General features: G+C 50.0%; 1 protein-coding gene across 6 annotated transcripts in view; it reads left to right on the top strand.

The window, feature by feature from the left end:
• Nucleotides 1-7,198, top strand: part of DHRS7 (dehydrogenase/reductase 7) — a 33,239-nt gene extending 26,041 nt beyond the window's left edge. For 4 of the 6 annotated variants that reach the window (XM_078787156.1, XM_078787157.1, XM_078787158.1 and 1 more), the window contains one exon: nt 233-514. In XM_078787156.1, coding sequence (XP_078643282.1) covers nt 233-283 — 51 coding nt within the window. In that variant the 3' untranslated portion in view covers nt 284-514. Of the gene's footprint in view, nt 1-232; nt 2,023-6,640 lie in introns of those variants that run through there. The other 2 variants (XR_013625053.1, XR_013625054.1) reach the window with 1 other exon arrangement.
• Nucleotides 7,199-20,802: the final 13,604 nt, after the last annotated feature.

The following is a 20,802-nucleotide window of genomic DNA, read 5'->3' as shown; positions in this document are numbered from 1 at the left end:
TATACAAGTGATGTACCTCATATATCACAGAGATAAAAATACAGAAAGAGTTCATGATGAAAGAGATATTTAACCTGAAATAGGATGATTGAAACAAAGTCCTGTTGCTTAAAAAAAAATCATAATTTAAATGACTTTCAGACTGGCATTATGATTTGGAATAGCTTGGAAGCATTGTACATCCTTGGGAATATTAACCTTTGCTACAAATGTGTTTGTCTGTGATTTGCAGGATGCAGATGATTATTTCACGAGATCAACATGCAAAACCAAATCGACTTGATGATTGCTTTCTGATTGGACATTTCCACTAACTTGCCAAGACTCTCTGGGCTTTGAACACAATTAATGACGTCACAGATAATTAATTCCAATTTTTTGTGAATTTATCTATACAATAACATTTTAAGGACTAAAAACTGGTTTAACTTTGAACGCATGCATCCCACGATCTTTTTCAGTCTTTTCTTGATTGCAGAATTTGTTACATAATTACATGCCATTTCTGAATGAATCTGTGCTTTTCACATTAGCAACTGCTAAATGGTGCCAACAACTCTATTTCTCAGTTCAATGCATTGGCCACAAGGAAACCTTCATTTGGGACTCTGTAAATCAGGCATGCAAGATGCATGCAGTTCAAGGCTCATGGAAGAGCTTCATGACAAGAATAACATCATGACAAACCAATAATAGGATTTAAAGGGGACAGGCTGACATGGGTCATCACAGTGAGATGATAAAGCAACAGATTTTTTGTATATAGTGTCGATGCTCATGCAGGAGCTAGCACAGAGTGAATCAGGCCATAACAGAACGAAGAGGACAGTAGAAAGGGAGGAAGGGAAGGCAGAACCCAACAACAGTCAGGTAATACTTAGGATAAAGGAAGCGGAACGAGGCACATGGCATAATAACGGAGGAATAGAGATAAAATTGGCACACCCACTAGCTGAGGCCTTGGCAAGTAGGCCAGAAACTTACTTATAGGGACACAAATTCGACAATAATTGGATGAACATACAACCTTGTTCTTCGTCGGACGAACATTTGATGAAAACACATCCAACAACAGGTACGATTTGATACCAGGAAGACACGATGGACCTGGTCCAGAAAACTTGGCTTTGATGAACTAGAAGGAGGCACTGCAAGAGCCAACGGCCAATGCGTTCAGACCTGGAACCGGAAGGTCGCGTACATTGATGTTGGATTAGTAAAAACAAATGAGCTCATCGAGACAATATGGGATGGCAACGGGACATTCAGGGAGTACGCAAATTAACAAAGGTGGACAATGGAGTGGTGTCTTTCTCGACCCAATGGTTTTAAAATGAACCTACCATTTTTGCACCCAGTATAGCAATACCATTTTAATAGGCCTATTGGACAGCCAACTTATATCGGCAAATATTGTGTTACTAACACTGAAAAAGCATTGCTAACATGCTGAATTGACATGTGCACCTGTGTTGGGCCTCCCTTGGTGTTGGCAAGGACTTGTAAGGGACCATCAGCATATTAAATAAGAGAGAGAGAGAGAGAGAGAGAGAGAGAGAGAGAGAGAGAGACAGACAGACAGACAGACAGACAGACAGACAGACAGACAGAGACAGAGACACAGAGAGACAGAAAGAGGGAAGGAAGGAAAGGGGCGTTGAGGAGGTGGGAACAAAAGATCATTGCGAATGATACGAGGGAAAGGGGGAAGAGTGGGAGTGAAGGGGTCTCAAATACAGTATTATGAACACTTTTTTTTTTTATACACAATATGAATATGGCTTCTGTTTTCACAAATGGATATAATGGCTAAGTGGTTGGACACTGGTTTTTCTCAGTACATACTTCAAATGGTGCATTTAAATTCAGTTAAAGAGAGCAACTAGAACGCCACTCAGTAGAGCGCATACTCCCGCCGTGGGTCAAGTTGGAATAGTACGATTTCACAAAAGTTTGAGGGAGTAGTTCAGTGACAACACAAGACAGACACTGCACAGATATATATTTAGAATATATAGAAGTGTGTAGCGGCTACCGCTGGGTTTTCACAATCGCCTTGCACCTATCAAGGACGCGGAGCGATCACCATGCCGGGCTCGTCCAGGACGCCCGGGCAGGCCCGCGCTCAACTTGCCAGGCCTCGGTCGGGACGCCCGGGCAGGCTCGCCCTCAACTTGCCAGGCCGCAGCCAGGACGCTGGGCCACGCCCCCTCTCGCCTTTCCTGGGCAAACGCTCCGGGATAATATGTATATATATTGCTGCCCGATAAACGGGCTTTTCAGAGTGCCTGAGAGTTTTGGTTTGATTAAAGCAACTCGGATGAATTCCAGCTTTTTGTCGCGTCCATTCTTCCGATCGACGTGGGAGCCCCAGCTCCTTCATTGGTGACCTACCGACATGGACACGGCAGTCGCCCTTAAACTGCCTACCTTCTGGGAGGCTCACGCGGCGGTTTGGTTCGCACAGGCGGATTCCCTGTTCGCCCTGCGAGGCATCACGGCCGACGACACCCGCTTCCACCATGTGGTAGCAGCGCTCGGTTCGGCCACCGCGGCCCGCGCCCTGAGCCTCCTCGAGAGCCCGCCAGCCGCTGACAAATACGGCGCGATTAAGAAGCTTCTCCTCGACGCTTTCGCCCTCCCATCGGCGGAACGCGCACGGCGCCTGCTCGACCTGCCCGAGCTCGGCGACACGCGCCCTTCCGAGCGAATGGACTACATGCTTTCACTGCTCGGCGAGCACTCTCCGGCATTCCTGTTCCGGGAGCTGTTCCTCCGTCAGCTGCCTCACCCGGTACGCCTCGCCCTGGCAAGCACGACGATCACAGATCCCCGGGCCCTTGCCAGAGAAGCCGACAAGATCTCCGCCGCAGGACAGTGCATCGCAGCGGCGACATGGGACCCACCGCCGTCCGACGCAACACCCATGGCGCCCGAGCACCCGGCACGGTCGACGACCGAACTGTCGACGCAATTGGCGGCCGCTACACCGAGCCGACCACCTCCAGCACGACGACCGGGGCCTCCACCTGACCAAGCGTGGTGTTACTATCATGCCAGGTTCGGACAGAAGGCCCGGACATGCCGACCCCCGTGCACCTTCAGCAGGCCGGGAAACGGCCGGGCCGGCGTTCATTACCAGCCATGAGCGCCGGCCACACGGGCAACTTACTGTTCATCACGGATAAAGCGTCCGGACGGCGCTTCCTGTGCGACACCGGCGCCCAACTGAGCGTCATACCCGCCTCTGACCAGGGCAGGCAATCCGCGGTTTGCGGCCCCTCCTTGGTTGCGGCCAACGGATCGACCATCCGCACCTTCGGCCCACGCAACGTCACCCTCTGCTTCGGCGGCCAACGCTTTGCTTGGACGTTTGTAACCGCAAACGTGCCCATGGCTCTGCTAGGCGCCGACTTCCTCTGCGCACACGGACTGCTGGTGGACGTCCAACGGCGTCGTTTAATCAACGCCGAAACCTTCAGCTCCCTGGTATGCACATTGAGCAGCTCCGCGCCGACCGAGCTGGCATGCGCCGTCCCGGCGGCGAACGAGTTTGCTCGCCTGCTCACGGAGTTCCCGGCCCTCACGCGGCCGACGTTTTCGGCCGTCGCAGTACGGCATGGGATCGAGCACCACATACCAACCACGGGCCCGCCGGTCTATGCCAGGGCCCGCCGCCTTGACCCAGCCAAGCTCGCCATGGCGAAGGCCGAATTCGACGCGTTGGAGCACCTCGGCATCGTGCGGCGCTCCGATAGCGCGTGGGCCTCGCCACTGCACATCGTGCCAAAGCCGGGGGGTGGATGGCGCCCGTGTGGCGACTACCGCCGTCTCAATGACGCTACCACCCCCGACAGGTACCCGATCCCGCATATCCAAGACTTCTCCGCCCGTCTGGCGGGACGGGTCATTTTTTCGAAAATTGATCTCATACGGGGATATCACCAGGTACCTGTCAGGGCGGCCGACGTCCCTAAAACGGCAGTCATCACGCCGTTCGGCTTATTCGAATTCTTACGGATGCCGTTTGGTCTCAAGAACGCGGCTCAGGCGTTCCAGCACTTGATGGACGGCGTGTTGCGTGACCTGCCGTTCCTTTTCGTTTACCTGGATGACATCCTCGTCGCCAGCACGTCCCGGGCCGAGCACCTCCTCCACCTCCGAACACTGTTCGGGCGCCTCAGCGAGCACGGCCTCATCGTCAACCCGGCCAAATGCCACTTCGGCACGACGGCCGTTGATTTTTTGGGCCACCACATCACCAAGAACGGGGCCGTGCCGCTGCCAACCAAGGTCGAGGCCATCACCACGTTTCCGCATCCCCGCACCATAAAGGCCCTGCAGGAATTCCTGGGAATGGTGAATTTTTATCACCGCTTCGTGCCCCGCGCTGCTCAACTCATGCGGCCCCTCTACGAAGCCCTCCGGGGCAAGCCGGCCAAGCACGACATCGCCTGGTCCGCAGCAATGGATGCGGCCTTCCAAAGCTCAAAGCGGGCCCTCGCCGACGCAACACTGCTCGCTCACCCGGTGCTCAACGCTCCCATCGCCCTCACCATGGATGCCTCCGACTACGCGGTGGGCGCCGTACATGAGCAATGGGTGAACGGGGTTTGGCAGCCACTCGCTTTTTTCAGCCGGCAGCTCCGGCCGAACGAGCTCAAATACAGCACGTTTGACCGGGAGCTCCTCGGTCTACACCTGGCCGTCCGCCATTTCCGCCACCTCCTGGAGGGCCGACCTTTCACGGCGTTCGTCGACCACAAGCCGTTGGTTTACGCCATGGCCAAGGTCACGGAGCCATGGTCGGCCCGCCAACAGCGCCACCTCTCCGCCGTGTCGGAGTTTACCACGGACATCCGGCACGTCGCCGGCAAAAACAACGCCGTGGCCGACTGTCTTTCCCGGGCCAGCGCGAACGCAGTCCACCTGGGCGTGGACTTTGCGCTTATGGCGGCGGACCAAACCACCGACACCACGGTGCAAGCCCTCCGGGCGGCGGACACGGGCCTCCGCCTGGCCGACATCCCCTTCGCGGACACTGTCCTGCTCTGCGACGTCTCCCAAGGCCAGCCTCGCCCCATCGTGCCCGTCACCTGGCAACGCCGCATCTTCGCCTCCCTCCACGGCCTTTCCCACCCGGGCCGGAAAGCTTCCCAGAAGCTGGTGTCGGCGCGATTCGTCTGGCACGGCCTTCGTCGGGACGTCCACGATTGGACCAGCACCTGCACGGCCTGCCAACGGGCCAAGGTCCACCGACACACCCAGGCCCCGCTGGCACCTTTCACCGTGCCCGAACGACGTTTCGACCACGTCAACGTGGATCTGGTGGGCCACCTCCCCCCGTCACGGGGGTTCACACACCTGCTCACCATGGTGGACAGGACCACCAGGTGGCCGGAGGCCGTTCCCCTCGTCTCCACCACCACCGCCGACGTGGCGCAGGCTTTCATCGCCACCTGGGTCGCCCGCTTCGGCGCACCGGCGGACATCTCGTCAGACCGCGGACCACAGTTCACCTCCGAGCTGTGGGGCGCGGTCGCCCGCAACCTGGGGGTCAAGCTCCACCGTACTACGGCCTACCACCCCCAAGCAAACGGGTTGTACGAGCAATTCCACCGCTCTATGAAGGCCGCGCTCATGGCCGGCCTTCAAGACGGCGGTTGGGCCGACCGGCTGCCGTGGGTCCTTTTGGGCCTCCGCACGGCCCCCAAGGAGGACCTCCAGGCATCCACCGCCGAGCTTGTCTATGGCCAGGCGCTACGCGTCCCGGGCGAATTCGTGCCCGACGCTACCAGTCCCTGGTCCGCAGCTCACCAGCGCTCGGACCTCCAGGAGGCCGCCCGACGGTTTGCCCCCGTGCCAACATCCCACCACGGTGACCCCCAGTCCTACGTCCCCCCAGCACTTCGCACAGCGGAGTATGTTTTTGTGCGTCACGACGCACATCGGGGGCCACTCCGGCCGCCGTACGACGGGCCCTTCCGGGTGCTGCGATGGGACGACAAGTCGTTCGTCATCGACATCGGCGGCAGGTCGGACCGGATTGCGGTGGACCGCCTCAAGCCGGCGCACGTGGACGTCGACCACCCACCACGGGTGGCCCTTCCGCCGCGGCGAGGCCGCCCCCCGTCCACGGTGCCCCCCACTCGACCGCCCACCACCACACCGGACCCCCTCCCACGACCCGCCATGGGTCGCTTCGGCCGGGTCATCAGGACCCCCCTCAAATTGACCCTGCCGGTGCAAGTCGATTCTGGGGGGACGTGTGTAGCGGCTACCGCTGGGTTTTCACAATCGCCTTGCACCTATCAAGGACGCGGAGCGATCACCATGCCGGGCTCGTCCAGGATGCCCGGGCAGGCCCGCACTCAACTTGCCATGCCTCGGTCGGGACGCCCGGGCATGCCCGGGCAGGCTCGCCCTCAACTTGCCAGGCCGCAGCCAGGACGCTGGGCCACGCCCCCTCTCGCCTTTCCTGGGCAAACGCTCCGGGATAATATGTATATATATTGCTGCCTGATAAACGGGCTTTTCAGAGTGCCTGAGAGTTTTGGTTTGATTAAAGCAACTCGGATGAATTCCAGCTTTTTGTCGCGTCCATTCTTCCGATCGACGTGGGAGCCCCAGCTCCTTCAAGATAATGTTTAAAAAAAACAAGGCAATTTCACTTACATTTTCGGATTCAGCTTTCAATTCTATACAAGTGAGTGTATTTTGACTTCAAATAAAATTGTAAGCCAGAAAAAACGTTCGTTTCATTCCTTAGGGATACAACATGTAAAACTGGCCCAAACGTCAAAACAAAACTCGCTCATTTTAAGTCGTACAAGCTAATGCGACCACTCATTCTTCTGGGAAGAATCCCGTGCACATGCTTGTCACACTTATAACTCACCTAAGTCTTTATAAGTTCATCAAATACTGACACCGCGATTGACATTCGCTGAGGTAAGGCTGGTTAAAAAAAATTCCTGTTTATCATCACTTTTTTTCAAAAAAGTGGGTAGGGAGGGAGGGGGGTTTTTTTTTTTGGTTTTTTTTCAGAGTGAAATTTTAATGGATTATTCAACGCACAATATGTTTTTTTCTTAAATATACTTGATCGAACATATATGATGAATCATGTTATGATTTCTAAACGAGTAAACCTTCGTATGTACGCACTGATACGATTCAAATAAAGAAACCTATGTCACATTGAGTTCTGTTTACTTTTAATATTTGCCGATACATATAACAATGGTAGACCAAAACTTCGGCTTTTAAGAATAATGTCCGGTTGCCATACATGTATCGATCAGCAGCTATTGCCATAGCATCCATACATATTTGACTAGAATTCCTCGCCACGAAATATCACTTCATGGTACCGGTACATGCATATTGAGCAGTTTGGTAGACATGGAAGAGGACATTAACCACATCAAAAGGATGTCTGATTCGCATTTATACATCTATCTATCAGCAGCTACTGCTATTATAGCACTCATAGATGTGTCTATCTATCAGCAGCTACTGCTATTATAGCACTCATAGATGTTTGACTCGAGTTCCACACCAAGAAATATCACTTTACAGTACATGCATATTGAGAAGTTTGGTAGACATGGAAGAGGACATAAACCACACCAAAAGAATGTCTGATTCGCGTTTATACATCTATCTATCAGCAGCTACTGCTATTATAGCACTCATAGATGTATCTATCTATCAGCAGCTACTGCTATTATAGCACTCATAGATGTTTGACTAGAGTTCCACACCAAGAAATATCACTTTACAGTACATGCATATTGAGCAGTTTGGTAGACATGGAAGAGGACATAAACCACACCAAAAGAATGTCTGATTCGCGTTTATACATCTATCTATCAGCAGCTACTGCTATTATAGCACTCATAGATGTATCTATCTATCAGCAGCTACTGACTCGAGTTCCACATTCCCGTTTATACACCTATCAATCAGCAGCTACTGCTATTACAGCACTCATAGATGTATCTATCATCACCTACTACTACATGTAGTGTAGCGCTCGTTTAATTTTTGACAAGAAATCCACAGCAATAATTATCACGTGAGGCTCTCCCGTTTGCCGATGATATTTGGCTTCTCCTTCAGAATACCAACTACTTCTTGAACTTCCGAGTGGGCCTCTTCTCGGCAGTACGACTCTTACTGCAGGTACTGCATCTATATTAAAAGCGTGAAAGGTTGTCTGTTTGTTTGTTTGTTCTGAAACAGCGTCGCCATTTCTCAACGGATCTTCACCAAATTTGGCACGGGGGTCCCTATGCACCACAGAATCAATGATTAACCAAAAAATTCCACCGCCCAGCAGCCACCTCGGACCAAACTAACTGCATTCTTTGATTTGTGCAAACAAGATTCCTTTGCTAGAAGTCTTCTCTACTGTGAAGTGCCCAGATATTACACCTGGAAAGAAGGGAAAAAGGCATTTCAGCCAAGAAAGCAAGGTGCAACAATCCCTAGACACCCTCACATCAGATCCAGTCAAGTGTTAGATCGTGTCTACACTGTTCATCTCAGCAAATCTGAGTGCTTTTATCTCAGTCTCCTCCTGCACAACATTCATGGTCCAACCTCATTCCAGGATCTCAACACAGTTGCTGGATATGTCTGTGCAACATACCGTGAAGCTTGCCTGAGAAGAGGTCTCTTGGAAGATGATGCACACTGGAACAGTACCTTGGAAGAGGCTGCAGTCTCGCATTCTCCAAGCAAGATGAGGAGCCACATTGCTATCATTATCTGTGCCTGTTCACCATCCAATCCTGAGCAACTTTGGCAAAATCACCAGGACAGCATGACAGAAGACATACTGTATCAAGCACAACAAGAGTCAAAAAACCCAAACCTGCAATTTACCTCTGCCATGTACAGCCAGCCAAGCACTGGTACTCATTGAAAATACTGTACAGTCCATGGCTGGCAAGGATCTTCAACAGTGTGGACTGCCTGCTCCTGTACGAACTGAACCTGCAACTCTCAGTCGAGAGATGCTTCAGGCAACCACCTATGACATTCAACAGCTGCAACAGTATGTCCACCAAAATGAACCACTCTTGGTTCCAGATCAAAAAGAAGCTTATACAAGGATCAAACAATTGTTGACATCTGACTCGGGTGGAATCGTTTTCCATGATGCCCCTGGTGGAACAGGCAAAACGTTTTTGATCAACTTAATTTTGGCACAAGTTCGTTCACTACAGCAGATTGCTATGGCAGTGGCCTCATCTGGAATTGCTGCAACTTTGCTCACGGGTGGCAGGACTGCTCATTCTGCTTTTAAGCTGCCACTCAACCTGGCCCACAATGAGAGTCCTGTGTGCAATATTGGCAAAGGATCTGGACAGGCACAGGTTGTAAAGCAGGCCAAGCTGATAGTATGGGATGAGTGCACAATATCTCACAGACTTGCATTTGAGGCTCTCGATCGCACCTTACAGGATCTCAAAGGTAACACTAAAATCATGGGTGGAGTCACACTCTTGCTCTCTGGAGATTTCAGGCAAACTCTACCAGTCATTCCAAAGGGTACACCTGCTGATGAGTTGAGAGCATGCCTCAAAGAATCCTATATTTGGAGACGAGTGGAAAAACTCCATCTTTCTACCGACATGAGAGTTGCACTTTTTTTTTCTTTTTTTTTGTATACAGAGTTGAGGCTCGTGAAAGAGCTAACATTTATCAAACAAACAAAACAAGCAAACAAAGTATATAAAAAGGGGAGCGGTCGACAGGATGGGGAGAGAAGGGGAGGAAGCACACAAACACAACATTTGAGAGCAGGGACATCGGGAGATGTGTGGGAGGGAGAGGGCCTGAGGGGAGGCGGGATAGGTATAAAACGCAAGGACACCAAGGACTTCCAGGAAAGAAGTCGGCACCTCAAAAAAGTGGATTTGGGGTGAAATTAGCGGGGGTAGAAAAGATCAAGGTTTTGGATTGGGGAAGATAAGAGATGGTGGTGAACAGCCGTTTTAAAGACCTGGAGGGAGGAGTGGGATTGAAGAGAGTGAGGGAGTTTGTTCCAGAGGCGAGAGAAAAGAGGAATGAAGGAGTGAAGGTGAGCAGAGAGTCTTGATTTTGGCAGGATGACTTTTGCAGGATGACTGAAGAGAGATGTCTCAGCAGGCCAGTTTCCAAAGGTTTTGCTTCAACTGGGCAATGGTCAGCTACCAGTAGACACTGAGACTGGATATGTCACAATACCCCCAAATTGTGGAACAATCATCAACACATCTGAACAAATGCTATAAAGGTTTATCCTAGCCTCTCACAGAATTATAAAAACCATGAGTGGCTTTGTGAACGTGCCATCCTTGCTCCCAAAATGACATTGTGCAGGATATTAATGCCACCATCATTCAACAGCTACCAGACCAATCCACATGGTACAAGTCAGTTGACACTGTAGTTGATCTTGACGATGCTGTCAACTATCCAACAGAGTTTCTAAACTCTCTTCAGCTCACTGGCGTTCCACCTCACAATCTGCAACTGAAAGTGGGAGCCCCCATTATGTTGCTACGAAATTTGGATGCACCAAAACTCTGTAACGGTACAAGACTCGCTGTCAAAACTCTTATGCCCCATGTGATCGAAGCCACCATTATGACTGGTTGTGCCAAGGGAGAGGATGTTTTTATTCCACGGATTCCCATCATCCCAACAGATATGCCATTTCAGTTCAAGCGCCTTCAGTTTCCAGTGAGACTATCATTTGCTATGACCATCAACAAGTCTCAGGGACAGTCTCTCAAGGTTGCTGGAGTTGAACTGACAAGTCCATGTTTCTCTCATGGTCAACTCGACGTTGCATGCTCACGTGTTGGGGCAAGCACACATCTTTTCATCAGAGCACCAAACGGCAGAACAAGAAATGTTGTCTACCCCAGAGCTCTTGCTGACTAAAACACATGTCTGTTAATATTCTACCTAGGCAGCGCTGGTGGCCCAGTGGATCATGTGCTTGCTTGCCACACAGACGATCCGCGCTCCAAACCCAGCAGCGGCAAAAATTTGTGAAGACCACCAAATGTGGCCCGTTCTGAAATATAGTCCCTAAATGGATTGAACTTGGACCTAAATCACGAACTCACTCTTTTCTAACTTAAATGACTTAACTTATAGCAAGTTCTTATGTTATGAACATATAATTACATACAACATGAACTACATAACAACTTGCATATAAGTCAAGTCATTTACTTTCTACATATTTGGAACCTGGGCAATGCCAGGTACCTTTGCTAGTATAGTATATGACTCATCTGTGGTACCTCAGCTCCTCAACACAGGGAACGGATTTTACTGACTTCGCGAGCAAAGAAAAAAAAAGATTTTTTTAGGGGCGCACGACTTTTATGGGGCGGGCGGCGATGATAAACAGGATTTTTTTTTTAACCAGCCTAAATGTTGAAATCTCTTCTGAAGTAAAAAAAAAAAACAGTTTTAAAGCATTATACGTATCAAATGATACATTTTATGAAACGGGGAAACCTAATACACACTTTGGTAGTTTTAAAATGACAGAATATGTCTTTATGAGAAAAGGAAAAAAAGAACCTTGAAGACGACGCTGCTAACAAAATACACCGCTCTAATGCATAATCACGAGTTTAAACTACATTTACAACAAATATGAAAACTATTTTCCTATCACAATGTTAAATATAGAATATATAGAAGATAATGTTAAAACAAAATGAGCCCTGTCTTCCAATGGTAAACAATCCTTCAAAAAATTCCTGGATCCGGAATAATATCCTGAACTTCACGAAAAACTAATCAATTCTTCCTTATCCCAAGGGCAATCATCCCAGCAACTTTCATCCAAATCCGTTCAGAACCTTTCCAGATATCTTGTTCACGAACACACACGCACACACACAAACACGGACACGATCGAATGCATTACTCCCGATAAAAATATGGAGTGTAAGCTTCTGGTACTCAAATGAGTCTTGGAAGAATTACAGGTAGTGGACAAAAATGGTAACATCTGGGTAAATGAGGGACACCAAGCAATGGCCTTTACACAGGTGTGGCCCTTGTGTTAATTCAGTAAATAACATCCCAGTATGCTTAGGGTCATGTATAAAAATGCTGCACATGCTTGGTTGCCTATAATTATGGCTAGCAGGGCTGCAAGAGGAGACCCCCCTCCCAACCCCCACAATACCCCATTCCACAGAGGATGTGTGGTCACCCAATGGTTTGATGAACATGACACTGATGTTATGCATATGTAATAGCCTTCTCAGTCAACAGATGAAAACCCAATCCAGCATTTATGGGATATTCTGGAACGACGCCTGCAACATTTTTTTTCTTTCTTTTTTTTTATACGAAGTCGAGGTTCGGAGTCGAGTTTCGTGTAAGAGCAATCACATTAACCACAAAAACATAAACTGACAGATAAAACATGTACTAAAGAGAACGGGAGTCGAGAGGAGGCAGCACACAATCACATCAACAGTAGAGAACAGGGACATCAGTAGATCTGTGGAAGGGAGAGGGTGGGGGGGGGGGGGGTACACTGTATAAAACAAATGGACACCACTAGGAATTTTAGGAAATAAGTCGGAGATTGAAAGAGGTGGATTGGGATTTGTATTAACGGGGGTAGAAAGATCAAGGTTTTGGATGGGGGAAGATAAGAGATGGTGGTGAACAGCTGTTTTAAAGACCTGGAGGGAGGAGAGGGATTGAAGAGAGTGTGGGAGTTTGTTCCAAAGGCAGGAGAAAAGAGGAATGAAAGGGTGAAGGTGAACAGAGAGTCTTGATTTTGGCAGTTTCACCATAAGAGGGTTGCTGGCAGATCTTATGCATCCTGTAGGAATATTTGGGGAACAGAGCTAGGGGAGCTTTGTCGGAGAGGAGTCTGTAGAAGAGAGTAAGACAACCAACCTGCCTGCGGTGAGAGAGTGAAAGGCCTTCAGAATCAGCTTCATCACGAGAGATACCAATGATTCAGAAAGCTTTGGTTTCTACAGCGTGAAGCCGAGCTAGGTGTGAGGCAGGAGCACCAGTCCAGAGGGGAGAGCTGTATGCCATCAAGCTGCGGATGAAAGCTTTGTATGTGGTGAGAAGCTCAGAAGTGCCAAAAAAGGACTCCGCACGACGACGGAGAATGCCCAGTCTGCAACTGGGTTTGGAGGCGAGCTTGGAAATGTGTTTTTCCCAGGAAAGATCATGGCAGATTGTGAGACCCAAAATCTTGAGTGACAGACTTCTTCCAGAGGATTGTTCAGTAAGTAGATGGGAGGGTTTTCCAGACGATCTTTTCAGAGAGACAGTGAGATTTGTCAGGATTGAGACATGTTCCACTTGTTTAACCAGTCTGTGATTTTGTCCAGGTCTGCAGAGAGGGAGGAGGCTGCAGTCTGCCAATCTGAGGGATGAGGTATGGAGCGGCAGAGAGTGGAGTCATCAGCAAAGAGATAGAGAGGATTTTCCAGAGAGTCTGCTTTGAGGAACTCTAGCAGGAATAACTTGAGGAACCCAGAACACTGCTTTGAGGAACTCTAGCCTGGACAGGAAGGGGAGATGAGAGAATTCCATTCAGAGCCACACGTTGACTGCAACCAGAGAGGAGGTCAATAAGCAATGCGTGGGGATTTCCATGGATATCATAAGAGGAGAGTTTGGTGAGCAGGGCAGGGTGCCAGACCGTATCAAAGGCACGGGATATGTCAAGGGAGATGGCTCTGATTTCCTGTTTGACGTTGAGGACCTCCATCCATTTTTGAGACAGCAGAAGCAGCATGTCCAGAGTAGAGTGACCTGGTCTGAAACCAAATTGATGATCAGAGATCAAGCCATTTGAGAAGAGGAAGGGTTTCATTTTCGAAGCCATGTTGGATTCCATGACCTTGCTGATGTGTTTTCCACCTCCATAAAGCAGGTTTGAGTTGATTGACTTTCTCGTGGAAGAATGGTGCTGCATCCCTCCTGCAGGATTCCAGATGCTGGTGGACTCTATGTCACGGTGCATGCAGGCCACACATGGTGGTCCAACGCCCTATTAAGAGACTTTACATTGGTGTTTCCATTTTTTGGTACACTACCTGTATCTCATTCACCATTGGATTGCATTATGACCCCAACTACAGGGAAGGGGTAGTCTTCATACCTGAAATCTACATATTGTGCTAGTTCACATTTTATGGTTGATGCGTAAATATCCTGAGGGCAACCTGGCTACACATGCACATGTAAACTCTTGTGTCAATTCACATGGTGATTGTTTTGTAATTTTCTGAATCCTTACCACAATGCTATCTCGAGTGGCTTGGCAGTTTTTTTTTTCTCTTATATACTCAGGCTCATGGAAGAGCTTGGTTTAACTGACAGTGGGGTAACAGGGCAACAATTGAGCACAACCAGCAAGGGAATGAAAAACAGGAAATTATGAAAGAGAGGAGGGGAGGAAACACTGAAAGCAGCAATTAAGAGGGTTGGTTGTGGTTGTGGAATAGCGATAATAAAGATCATGGATCAGGAAGGGAGATGACATATGAGGTGGGGGTGTACTGACTGCTTGAAGCCCTGGAAGGAATATGTCAAGTCGTTGGACTGTCGTATATACATATACTATATGTCGCATATTCAGTATATGTTGCATATTCATATATGTCGCATATTCACACGTGTGGGAAAGAATGGCCTCTTGGAGGCAGTTCCATAAACAGGAAGAGCGAGGAACAAAGGAGTTGAGGTGTGCAATAAGCCTGGATTTTTGAAGTTTAACCATGAAGAGGGTTACTGGAAGAATGTGTGCATCATGGAGTTGCTGAGGAGGATTAGAGGACTGAGAGAGCAGAGTAAGCAGTATTCAAGAAGAGGCAGTAAAAACAGAGGGACCACTGACCAGAGAGAGTACTCCATTGAGCTGCAGACAAAGGTCTTGTAAACTGAGTCGCTCTGATTTCCCAAGGAAAGACTTGGATTGAAAGAGGAGGTCCAGTCTACGGCTGGCTTGTGGAGATCAGCTTTGCTATGTGGTTGGCTCAACAGAAGTCATGGCTGAGTGTGAGGCTGAGAAGTTCAAGAGACAACCTCTTCCAGTGGCCGACCATGGAAATAGACAGATGTGTTCGTACAATCCTTCCGGAGCGACAGGGTGAGAAAGTGAAATTTTCCCGGCTTGAAGGACATGGTCCATTTATCAGACCAGCATCTAATAAATTCCAGATCAGCAGAGAGTGATGCAGCTGCAGTCTGCCTATCAGTGGAATGGAATACTGTAAAGCACAATGTGGAGTCATCTGCAAAAATAAGGAGATGACTTCCAGAGCATCGGAGATTAAGAACAAGACTGTTCCAAAGACACTACCATGGGGAATTCCAGCCTTCACTGTGAGAGGGGAGAATAGGGTCACATGGATGGCAACATGTTAACTGCATGAGTGGAGGAAGTCAGAAATCCAAGCATGAAGTTGGTCTTTGATGCCACAGGCAGAGAACTTGGCAAGCAAAACAAAACAGGATGCCAGACTGTCAAATGCCTGAAATGTCCAAGGATACGATACGATCCTGCCATTTTGATTGAGATTTAGGGTCTACACCTGAGAGAGAAGCAGAAACATGTCGAGTGACCGAGACACGGAATCAAAACTGATGGTTAGAGATTTCGTTTAGTCGGAAGATGGGGTCCCCATGCACCTAGTTGATATATTTTTCTAACTTGCATTTTTGGAATTCTCAAGGTGTCTAGTGAACGAATTTTCATGTTCCCAAGACGAAATATTGTCCCATGGGGGCCCGTTGGCTGCCATGTTTGAGGCCATCTTGGATTTCCGATGAAAATCGATAATTGGCATAACTTCTGAACTAGACATCAAACAGAGACAAATTACCCCATTATTTCGGCTCATTTTGGCCTGAGGAATCGTTTGAGTGGGTTATTTTCATGATTTAAACAAGTTTAATACTGTTGCGGTTTTGTGTTTTTATAATAAAGGTTAATTTCCCCTCATAGTTTAGATACACTACAACATGTAGCCTCATTTAAGCTCAGTTATTTCTTAGTAAATGTAAGCGTAGACCTTTCCTGTGTTCGTTTTGCATTGAGTAGAATAATGAGAATTAGGTCCTTTACGATGCCTCAATGCTTTTGGTTTTGGCGTGAAATACCACGAGGCAGGCCTGAACAAGTCGACCAAGGGCGAAGGAAGGCGGAGGTGGAGCCGACGGTAAGCGCGAGCCGCCAATCAGGGCTCGAGGGTAGTGACTTACCACTGCGGCAAAAGGCGGGGTTTGGAACATTCGATGCGGGCTAGGATGGGGGCAATATAACCTTGTGCCCGGAGCCCCGCCTCAGTTATGAGATGCGCGCAGGGCAAGCCAGACGAGTTACGAGTTATGAGAAGGGATGCGCTCTGTTCAGTCCTCCATTGAGTTATGAGAGGGAAAGTGCTGTGTTGAGTTATGGGGCAAATGAGTTGAGTTATAAGGCAGACGAGTTATCAGTCGGGGCCATATACGTGAGTTTTCATTTGGTACGAACGTTGGTACACGATCTTTGCCCTGCTCCCCACGCTCTGCGCAGTTGTATTAATCGCGCTGTGAAAGACAGCCGTGCCGGGCCACATATGTGCGTATATTACCTTCTGCCTGCCTTTGCCGAGATACGCACCGCGAGGATTTTCCCGCCTGCCTGCCTGCCTTCGCCGGGATATGTGCGGTGACCACCAGAGGGCCACGCCGGGTGAGCTGTTCCTGGAGCGACCAGGGCAGGCACGTTCGGCGTGTGGACATTCTTCCTTCATCTCCCTGTCTGTGGGTGTGGGCTCATTGTCTGGGAAATAAGTTAAGACTGCTTAAGACTGCCCTGTGTCTCTTCTTCTTCTACCATTGCACATTGTGTAAATAATAATTAAATCTGTTCTTCCTTTGATTCGACCGTTTCGTCCCTTCCATCATTGACTTAGCATGGTACGAATTAGATCGCTCTGATCGGGTTCCAATAGCAAGGTAACAGCACGGACCACGTGGTACGCCATCCGCTCGGGTGTACTCAATTACGCGTGGTTTGTGCGAGACTCGATCCCCGCTTCCGCTGCGGCGTGGGTACTTAGGTACGTGTGAAATTGTCCCGAGACCCTTTCCCACATCTGACCGGAAGTGGCGACTCAGTCTCGCGGTTCGAAGACCCAAGGAGAAAAAGGGGCTTAATCTCCCCTTTGTAAGGGAACGGGCTTCGCAAAACCGCAACAATTTGGTAGACAGGAGTGGGATTTGGAACCCTGGAAAAAATTTTGGACACCAAATTGTACATATTGGCCGAAATAATTTGGTGTCCGGGAGTGGGATTGGATCTGGAGTGCGCTTCACGCACTCGAAATTATGAGCGAACAAAATTTAGTTGTTAAATCCAAAATTGTATTCATACCATGGCTGGCCAAGGTGGTCGAATGCCGGTGGGGGTAGAAAACGAGAAACTGATGACCCAGGTCCAACAGGGACAGTTGGTAGTGGAGGAAGCAGATGAGGGTGCAGCAGCTGGCAAAGAAATGGCGGCGCCCCGCACGTGGCGGTGGCAGCCGGGCCCGCTGTGCAAGACTGGTTTGACATTAAACTATTCCTAATCCAGATGAATGCAAAAATGGACAAATCAAGAGCAGAAATGAAAGAAATAATGAATGCCCAAAAGGACGAAATTTGGGGAATAAATAATAACATGAATAAAATGAATGAAAGAATGGACACCCGAGGGGAGACATTTTTTTAAAATGGGGGAGGGCATTGGGCGCAGGTTGAGCGGGAAGGTCGCAGTGGTACGTGACGAGGTGAAGCAGTGTGAGGAATGCGTGGGTAGCGAGCTTGAGCAAAGGACATCCAAGTTGACCGGGGATATGGAAATCGCGACGCAGGGTGTAGAAGAGCCGACAGTCACCGAATTGGACAAATAAATTTCATGGGTGCCGGCGGTCGTCGAGGAAAAAGAAATGATTGAAATTGGGGCCGAAGAGATAGAATAGAAACAAAGATAGAAACAAAAAATAAATCACGGGAGAAGGAAATGGAATCCGCGCAAAGTCTGTATTTGCACCGTGATGCCGGGCTTGCTAATGAAATAAAAGGTTTGCAGGTGCAGCAAACCCTGAGGTGAGTGAAACCCCGAGGTGAGGACCCCGAGGAGGACCCCGAGGTGAGTGAAAAAAATGATGCGAATGTGTTTGGTGCAAACGGGTTTTTGGCGCGCTTGGGACGGAGTTGAGACCCAGGCGTTCGCGGAAGGTCCATTGTGCGGTGTACGAGGGTGACTGGTGCGCGGTACGAGAGAGAGTGTGCATCGAAGCATGAGTGAGAAAAGTGTGCGCCAGGGTGTGCGATGATTGAGTGTGCGAAGGAGGAGTGCACACCCGAGAGTGTGGAAAAGGAGTGTGTAATGGGAGAGTGTGTTACAGAGTGTGCGCAGGAGTGCACATCCGGGGGTGTTAGAGTGTGTAACAGAAAAGTGTGCGATGATGGGGTGCGTGAAAGGTGCGAGTGCGCCTGGGTGGTGTGCACCAGAGAGTACGATTACGGAGTACGAGGGAGAATGCACACCAGACTGTGTGCGGGAAAAGTGTATACTGAAGTGTGTGGAAGGCGTGAGTGCGCCTAGGTGTGCAGGTACGAGTACGGAGTGTGAGGGAGGATGCACACCAGAGAATGAGGAAGGAGAGTGTGCAGTAACGGAGTGTATGGGAGGCGCGGGGACGCCTGGGTGTGCGAGTGCGCAGTGGGTCGCGAGTAGTGAGGACGCGGCTCAAGCATCGACACCGACCGGGGTAGCGTTTAGTGGGACGGATAGCAGAGGTGAGCCCCCGGTGAGTTGTGTGCAGCAGGGACCGGCGGGGATCGGTGCCGCGTCGGTCTCCCAAGGACCAGCGTGCACGATTTGTGCCGGCCCCCACACTGTATGGTTGGTGCCGTGCCGTGGCGGCAAAGGCGCTCGGTGAGGTTCAAGGGGAGGTAGGAGATTTCAGAGCAGCGCACCCTAGCGGATGCGGTGCTCCGGCCGTGACCGGTTGGGTCATCGTTCGTGGGACTGCGAGGCCCTGCGCAGGGATGGAGCCCTGCACCTCGGCCCATCCATACCTCCTCCCCTGGATCGAAAATGCCGGACGGACCCAACATACAGGAGACAAACCACCCGCATGGATCGCTCGGCCCTCCGAGGCTGAGCCATGACAAAGTACATCCACATGAAGAGGCTCGTAGCGCAGCGGACTGTAAGAGTAGTGTACCCTACGTGGAGGAATGGTAGTATTCCTCACACAGGACCCATGAGCATTGGTTTAGGGGGATGGCAGTGATAGGCACATGGAGGTGCCAGCAATGGTTGCCTCCATGGGGCACCGAAGCTAGCCGCGGGAGGGCTAGGATAACGTTAGGGAACTAGAAGACTGCTTAGATGGATGTGACACCTGTACCGTAGAGGGGAGGTAGGTAGCTTAGATGGATGTTAAAAGAAAGGGAGTGCATAGTGTAAAGGGACGACGGGGAAGCATGAGTTTTTGGGGGAAGTAGTCAGATAGGTGATGCTGTGTGTGCGAGGAATTGTGTGATGAGACAAGTGGAATTGTGTTGAGGTGTACGGAAAGTAGTGTGTGAGATAAAAGGTGTGTGAGCACAAAAGGTGTGCGAGACAAAAGGTGTGCGAGACAAATGGTGTGCGAGATAAATGGTGTGGAATGCTTGGTGTGGAATAGAAGGTGTGGAATGCATGGTGCGAAGGAGTGAATGGGGGGAGGTGGAACCCATTCGCGAAAGCCCGGGGGGGGGGGGGGGGGGTAGCGTAAAGCCAAGTCGAGGGTATAGGCAAAATTTGTATGGATATTGACACCTGTGTTGCGGGTAGTGGAAACGAAGTGTTTTGTTGGGTGCATGAGTATGTGGAATGGCTGGGTATGTGGCTTAATTGGTGCATATGGTTATTGGGGCACTCTGCCACTGGTAGTTTGTTGGCCAGGTGAGGCTGCAGGTAGGCTCTGGGAGCCGGTTAGTTGTAGTGTGAGTGGGGCCCGAGGATCCCAGGAGGGGACCCAGGTTGCCCGATGCCAAGGTGGGCACAGAGGGGGTAAGCGCCAGGAAGGGCCTTCCCTAGTTAGGGTAGTTGTGAGTTGTTGAGTGGGCCCCGAGGATCCCAGGAGAGGACCCGGGTTGCCCAATGCCAAGGTGGGCATCAGGGGGTAAAGTGCCAGGAGGGGCCTTCCCCAAATTAGGTCGTGGCAGGAGCAGGTAAGCTCGGGTGGCGACTTCAGTGGCGGAGGTGCGCAGGTAGGTAGACCTGCTGGTAGGGCCACACGACCCAGCCCCGAAATTGTGCGAGGGCACAGTATGAATATTTGTGGGAGTGAGACCCAAATTCGAAGAGCACCACAGAGTGGGCAATTGGAATTCGGGTTCTTAGAACCACATAGTTTAAAGATGGCCGATTGGCAGGGTATGACCCCGGGTAGGTTAAAAGTAAATGTCAGTAGAGTAGTTAGGATGAGAAATCCCTTCGCACCATCCACAGCCAGTCACCAAGGAGGACGAAACTCCACACCAGGGCTCTGTAAGCTGTTTGAGTTGTAAGACGCATCATGACGTAATGTGACATTGTGTTTGTTCCATTCCTTCCTTCCTGGGAGGGATTGGGAGACGGATTTGAGATAGAGGAGGACATGGGAGACAATACATAGAGACGTTGTAAATACAAGGGGGGCTAGGGTAGTGTAAGCCGATGGTGGGGGGTACGGACGGTTAGGGACGAGCCTGCTCTGCTCGCTCCTCCGC

The sequence above is a fragment of the Myxine glutinosa genome, chromosome 11 (genome assembly GCF_964187855.1).
Source record: "Myxine glutinosa chromosome 11, kmMyxGlut1.1, whole genome shotgun sequence".
Classification (NCBI taxonomy): Eukaryota; Metazoa; Chordata; class Myxini; order Myxiniformes; family Myxinidae; genus Myxine; species Myxine glutinosa.
Note: the sequence above shows the minus strand (reverse complement) of the source record. Positions and strands in the feature narration are given on the sequence as shown.